This window comes from Cicer arietinum, chromosome 2 (genome assembly GCF_000331145.2).
Source record: "Cicer arietinum cultivar CDC Frontier isolate Library 1 chromosome 2, Cicar.CDCFrontier_v2.0, whole genome shotgun sequence".
Taxonomy (NCBI): domain Eukaryota; kingdom Viridiplantae; phylum Streptophyta; class Magnoliopsida; order Fabales; family Fabaceae; genus Cicer; species Cicer arietinum.
In genome coordinates, this window is record NC_021161.2 from 3895977 (window position 1) to 3903625 (window position 7649).

The 7649-nt window shown below is 25.5% G+C and overlaps 1 protein-coding gene across 1 annotated transcript; it reads right to left on the minus strand.

The window, feature by feature from the left end:
* Window positions 1–940: 940 nt before the first annotated feature.
* LOC101499057 (uncharacterized) lies at window positions 941–6866 on the minus strand. The gene is made up of 12 exons (XM_004516718.3): window positions 6729–6866; window positions 5082–5179; window positions 4861–4947; window positions 4596–4761; window positions 4174–4413; window positions 3494–3621; window positions 3173–3385; window positions 2911–3001; window positions 2659–2812; window positions 2008–2124; window positions 1690–1789; window positions 941–1010 (listed from the first exon to the last, which is right to left on the minus strand). The coding sequence occupies exons 1-12, from the start codon at window positions 6864–6866 to the stop codon at window positions 941–943; spliced, it is 1602 nt and encodes a 533-aa protein (XP_004516775.1).
* Between the last annotated feature and the right edge of the window lie 783 nt (window positions 6867–7649).

Consider the following 7649-nt stretch of genomic DNA (forward strand, 5'->3'; position numbering starts at 1 on the left):
GTGAGATATAATTGAATCTAGCTTTCTAAGTGTTTAAAAATAACTAGTGTTGAGTGTTCTAAAAGCTTGCAAGTGAAAGCAAATTCTAAGTAGATCAAGATTGTGTCATTGTTAAGAAGTTGTGAAACATAAGATCTGTCAAGTAAATTGGTATGTTGAAAATACATTTCCATTTACAAGAAGGAATAAAAGATATAGAAAACAACAAAATAATAGATATTTTAAGCGTTGTTGTAGATAAAAATGTTGTAGTGAGAGCAAGGGAAACATAAACCAAACCACTATCAAATTGATAGTTGTGTCTAGTTATTTTTCCTATCGAAAAATAATCTATTATTCAAATACTGGATACAAAAAAATGAGTAATTTTTAGATAACAAAATTTATATTTTGTGACTTCTTAACAACGTCACGATCTTAATCTATAAAGAATTTGCTTTCACTTGACAGATACAACTACTACACGAAAGTTAAAACTAAGTTATATATGTAACATAATCATTAATATTTTTAATAAATGTTTTTCAGGTTAGAGTATACATCATTCATATATATATATATATATATAAGTAGTTTGCTGACATAAGATTCTAAAACAAAATTCAACTTGGATTTGAATATTTGTCTTACTTCCTTTGAAGGATTATCTTGTTTCATATACAATCCAAACAAAATTGAGCAGTTAATTTGTTTCAAGAGTAATTAACATGCATATGTAAATTATAAACATGAATTGAATAAACAAAAAACATGTTCTTCCATTTATAAAAATACCAATTTAATTATACAACTCTTGTTGTTAAATTTGAGATTCCCAAAACAAAAAATCTTTAAAAATTGCATATTAATTAATGAAATCAATGTCTAAAACAAATTATCCTCGATATGTCATTCTTTAATATACTTGAGTAATTATGGATGCTGGCAAAGATGACAATAACTACATATCTGCTTCACTGCTTTCATTTTGAAGTGTAGAGGAAATGTTGCGAGTTTTGAATCTCTTTGCCCTGAAAAATAAAATATACTTGATTATTCTCTTTTATTGAGCATCAATCTCAAGATAGTGAGTAAATCATAATGTATCATTCTTGAACATCACATTATCTCTCATATTTAAAATAAGTACGAGAATTTGATATGAAATAAAATTCTTAAAATATTTCCGTTTGATGGCTAAAATACAATGCCAAAAAGAATACATAAAATATTAAGCTTTGATAATGTTTATGAAATCACTCCACCAATGTTCCACTTAAGCTACATAGGTATGTTTAAATTGACCTTAAAAACATAAAATTAGAATTTTAGAAAAATGGAGAAGAAATTTTGGATTGTACAATGGGATTAATTCACTACTAGAAAAAAAAAAAAAAGAAAATTAGCTAGAGAAATTTTGAGAGAAATAACGTGAAATTCCTCTTTAAATTAAATTTATCACTAAATTTTATGACAAGAAAATTAAAAAGGGGTTTCATTTTTCAACCCGTCACTAATTTTCATAGTTATTTTTACTTTTTTTTTTTAGTAGTGATTTGTTATTGTAGATATAATATGTTTTCACGAATTTGTTTGCCACATTAAAACTACATATAGCCATAAATAAATAACAATTATAAATAACAATTGCGCTAAAATTCTCGATAGATTTGAAGACTAGTTAATTAGGACTTCAATAAAAGAGCTAACCTTGATGAAATGTACTTATCAATCTCTTTCTTTTGCTCACACCCATAAACAAACCATTCTTCGTTATCAACAACACCATCGTCATGTTTTATCGTGATATCTGTATGATACTATCCTTTAGAAATCTTGCAAGACACTAAATTTTGATATTATTCTCTCGAGTTATTTTTATAAAGATTTTTATAAAGACGTACGAATCAACAAATATTTATGTATTTGATTTATATAGACATTAATTTATATTGATCCAACTGCCTATAATAAAAAAAGACAAGAGAAATATGTAAGAATTTTAAGGTAATTTGTTTTGACAATTACCTTGCATCAACATAACACTTTCATTTTCATCATTATAACACTTTAATTTCCAAAATGTTTGACCATTACTATCAACAAACTCCGGCTCAGTTCTTACAGCATTTGAACTTTGTTTCCCTACAAAATTAAAATAAAAAAAAATGTCAAATTACAATACAACAAACATTAAATTCTTACAAGAGAAAGAGAGTAACGATAAACGTAAAAAAAGCCATAGATTCAAAAAAAAAATTATAATATATTTCCCTAATTAAGTACATTTGTTTGTTTATCAAATTAAATCTAGTTTGAATGATAAAAAAAAAAAACTAAGTGCTCATGCAACAATCACATTTTCATATAAAGTTGACAAATTTAAACCAACTTAATTAATTCAAACAAATTATAAAATTTGAGTAAGTAAATACAATCTTTTAGGAATATAGAAAGCTATAAAGTAGTAATAGCATTCAAGATGAGCATATCATGCAATTCTAATTACTAGATTCTATAATGTTTATGTGAGTTCCTAATAGATGGTTGTGATATATATTTGCATATACAAATCTTTCTACTTTAGTCAAACCATTTATTATTTCCATATATATAAGAATCTTTCTACCTTAGATGAAAGTTAGAAAATATTAAAAACTCATTTGCATCACAACATACGTTTAGAGATTGCACCCTTTGCCTCAAGAAACTCAACATGTGCTTTAGCTATTTCACTTTTTATCTCCAAAACATTAGCATCATGTTCAGAAATTGGAATGCTATCTTCCACTTTTTTTGTCTCATCCAACAACTTTTGCTTTAGACTTTTTTCCTATAAATAACACATACACAAAAAATATGAACACCATGTAATAGTGTGCAATAGCACCCATCCAAAACCATAAAACAAATCACCTCTTGTCATCTTACCTTTTCCTTAGCTTCAGCAACCTTAAGCTTTGTCTCTTTCTTTTCTTGAGCAAATATAGCATTTTGGTCATCAACATATTTTCTTAACTTCCTAAACATATTAAGCAAGTTCCCACAACTTATAACAAGATAAATAAATTATTGAGAAGAGAAGGGAAGGGAAGAAGAATAAACTAAAAAAATGCATACATTAAGATAATCAAACAATGAAGTGATAGCAAAATTTTGAGAACAATTTTCTATTTGAACTAGAAATACTTACATTGTGCCCAAAGCCTCATCACAAAGAAAATTCAAAAGGATGAGTTTTTTAGATAAATCTAGATCATAATATCCTCTAATTCCTTCTTCAAGCCAATCCAAAGGAAATTCTTGTAGCATATGATGAGATTTAGCCATTAAAATCTTTAGAGCTTTCAACCACGAATTATTTCCATCAGTTAGAGTTAAGCATGGAGACCTACTCGAAAGTGACCTAAAAATAACAAAATTTATTTTAAATATACTATATAAAATAATTGTCACACCCTTCATAAATAAAATGATAAATCAATAAATAAAAAATCAAATAAGAAAAACTCACTTAATTCCCGAATCAGATAATATCATAGTCAACATTTTTATTTGAAATTCAACCACTAAGTACAAATTTTGCTTTCTTATCAATGCTCGCAAGATAGCTTCAGCTTCTTCTTTCTTGACATCTAGAACCTGATTATACATGGAAATAAATTTGATAAAAAAAAATTGATGAAACAATTATAAAGGAATCTAACTCTATTAAATGAAAAAAAAAAGAGTGTAAAAGATAATTATTTAAGCTATAATATCACCATTATGTTTAATGAATTTAATTTAATGGAATGCATGTGAAGAATATCCAATAATCAATAAATATCAACTAAATGATCAGTTGCAAAGTAAATCTAAGAGTTAATTTTTAGATTGCATATATGATATTAATAAAATGGTTAGTAGTCCCAAATTTATATTATGATTATCATTTAATATTCATAAGTCATATTAGATACCAACTAAACCGAACAAAGGCTTAAGAGACAAAAAAAAATTATTTGTTGTTTGGACCATCTATAACATTAAAAGAATTTGGAATAATCGAAATATTAAATTTTTCAACTACTAGAAGCAAAAGTAAATTCCAACTAATCAAACCAATATTTAACAAAAAAATCAACATAAAAAAAAAAACAAAATTCCCCATTTCCAAGAATCATTAACAATTTTGTCATAATAAAGGCATACCTCTCCAAATACTAAGCAAAATTCTAAAAATTGTAAAGCATTTCCAACATCTTGTGGTGGCAACTCCATGTCCAATATTTTTGTTACATTAGTACCAAGAGGCAAATGAATCTCTTCCTCAATTTTTGATGTCATTGGGCTTACAACACATTTATCAACATTTAGAGGTTGTGCTCTTGCTATGTCCATCTTTGAATTGACATCATCATTAATATCATCATCACTAATACCTACAAACTCCTGTAGTATAAAATAAATATTAAAATCAATCATAAAACTACTTAGAAAATCAAAACATTAGTGCTCATATCATCATTAGTTTGAATTAGTTTGAATTGCATAAATAAAAACGAGTTAATAAATCAACAAAATAACGTAAATTTATATTGTAAATTATAGAAAAGTAGAGAAACTTAACATACATTTTCAAAAGTAGCTACATTTGTAGGCATAACATCAATATTTTCAACCTTATTTGATTCTAAACCACCAGAAGTCTTTTGTCTTAGCATTTCAGACACAGACTTAAACCCAGAAGCCTTGGCTGTACGTGCTAGAGCACCAGTAGGTCTTTGACCTCTTTTTTTCCTACAAGGTCAATCTTCTTTCAAAAACTAACACATAAAATGTTACAAAATAAAAACCACAACATTAAACTCAAAATGCAAAATTCAAATCTCAACTTACATGCATAAACTACAATTGCAAATGCCCCTACACTTTGGACAAATCCAATCATTCAACAAATTTACCTCTTCTACCGTTTCTCCATATCTAATTTCAACAAACCAAAAACATTGACGTATAAAATAAAATAGCACACAATAAATTAACATAACTTTGTACTATATAGAATATAAAAATAATTAAATATAAAACTTAATAAATAAATAAATAATGAATCAAACCTATTAAACAAGCATTTGCGGCAGAACTTATTGATACAAGGCTTTCCATTTTTTGGATTCTTACATATAACAGCCAAATCCTTAATTTTTTGTCGACACTTCAATGTGAAAAACCAAACAAACAAATTGGTTAGCATAAAATTTACCTTCAAAATATCAAATCAAATACAATTAGTTTCAAAGTAAAAGTAGTCCTCTAAACGTCTTCAGCCCATCAATAATGTTCTTATTTTTCATACACAAACTTACAATAACTCTAATAGCCATGTCACAAATCACAATATTTGAAAATAAAAAGCATAAAACAAGCACACAAAAGAGTAAGCCTTCAAACATCATTATCACAATTCTAAAAGTATTTCATGTATAATACCTCTCCACCGGGCCGACCCAACACGTTATGAGGCCTAAAGCGAAATTATTAGATAAGGCATTTTCAAAATTTAATAAATAAATTATTAATATTTTATTTAATAATTATATAAATTTTTTTTAACAAAATTAATGACATTTTCAAATCTATTTTCTCTATATTTTCAAATAATGAAATACGATATTTCAACGGTTATACGGCAACATCAGACACTCATGTAAAATTTTCCATATTTTAGTTGAAAAAGAAAAGAATGTGTATATATTGTACCACTCAAGTAACTCATGTTAACAATATGTTTACTATTTATCTCAAGAACTCTCCATTTATAACTAGTATTTCTCATATTAATGATGTACTCACCTTTTATCTCATGATTATTCAATTTATAATTAATATTTCTCTTATCTCTACTGTGTTAATTAACCAATTTAGTTGTACTGAGATAAGTATTAAATAATTTGTAATAAAAATAAAATATTTTATTTAATTTAATTTATATAAAATTTTACCAAAATTAGTTTTAAAAATATTAAAATGTGAGGCCTTTTTCATAAATAAAAAAATATTTGAGGCCTTTTTTTAAGTATAAAAAATTTTGTTTTTTAAGAAGGCCTAAAACACTTGCTTTGGTGACTTTACCCTTACACCCACTCTGCTCTCCATAAGCAATCCAAAATATTAGAAAACAATAAACATACAAAAAGAATAAACATTAATTCAACAATTGAGTTTTATTTTTTATTTGCAACATAAAAAACCGTGACACAATTGTTATTTCAAACCAATAAATATGCACCAAGAAAACCTTCATACAAAGTCATCCCATATACCATAGAAAATAGATTTTTAAGGTCAAGTTAGCTCTTTAGTAAAAAATACGTAATTGAGATCTAAGTGTCAATACAATTTTTTAATTCAATTTTATTTAATTTTTTTATATAATATTTTAGTCATCACATTTGAAATCACATCAATTTGAATAAGATTTTTCATAACATCAAAGATAACATCAAAGACAACGACTCAACTGTCACTTCATCTGCGATTAAGACTTTTAAAAAATGTATTCAATTACGATATGAGTCTCAATATCAATATTTTGACGTTTTAGTCATCGTAATATTGGACCACAATTTTTGTAACATTAAAGATCCATATAAATCATATATATCTAATAACTCTATAAATCACCGATTCCAAAGATATAAATTTTAAACTAATTAATTAGAAAAAAATAAACTTAACAATCATAAAAGCTTGCAAAAAATAACCTGATGACAAGTTTTTCCGTTGGTAGAGTCAGAGATTTTGTTTCCAACGACATCAACCACACTCTCATTCAATTTTGGTGAAGAAGAATTGAGTTCCATGTTGGTAGTCACAACTGATGTATTTGGAACAACAGACATGCTAACAACAATAAACAAACACTTCAAAGTATAGAGAATAGTACAGCAAAACCAAACAAAGAGAAAGAGTGAGATATTTACTAAATGATTGACTTTTATTTTAAACTGAAGTTTTGGATTGAAATGAGAATACACAAATTGCACAAAAAAATATGGAAAAATTATTAATTACTCTTTTATAATTTTTTTTTCTCTCTCCCTCCATAAAAACATCCATATATTACTTTTATATATTTTTTCTCTCTCTTCTTCAAATAATTTATTACATTTTTAAAAAACTATAGACAAGTTATCTACAATCAATTAAAATTATCGACTAATTATGTCAAACATAAAATTCTACAAAAAAAAAAAATTATAAAATACATGTAACTGATTTTAATTTGTTGCAGGTAACTCACCCAAAATATTTTAAAAACAACCTATAATTTACTTTAATATATATTATATAATAAATTTTGGCAGTAACTCATAAATACATATCAACTATTTATTTTAATATGTAATAAATATTGAGTAAAAAAGGATGTAATAAATATTTTTTATAATATTAATTGAGGATATTTATTTTGATATTTTAAGATGCATATTTAACTTAATAAATTTGGTCTTTACTGCTAAATAAATCAATATTTGAATTTTTTATTTTAATAATACTAAAAGAGAAATATTATTAAAATTAGCTTTTAAGAGTTTGTATTTTACCCATGAAATTTTTTCATTATAATTAATTAAAATATATTTTTTCAAGTTTAAAACTATTTCTAATTTTAAAATTATTTT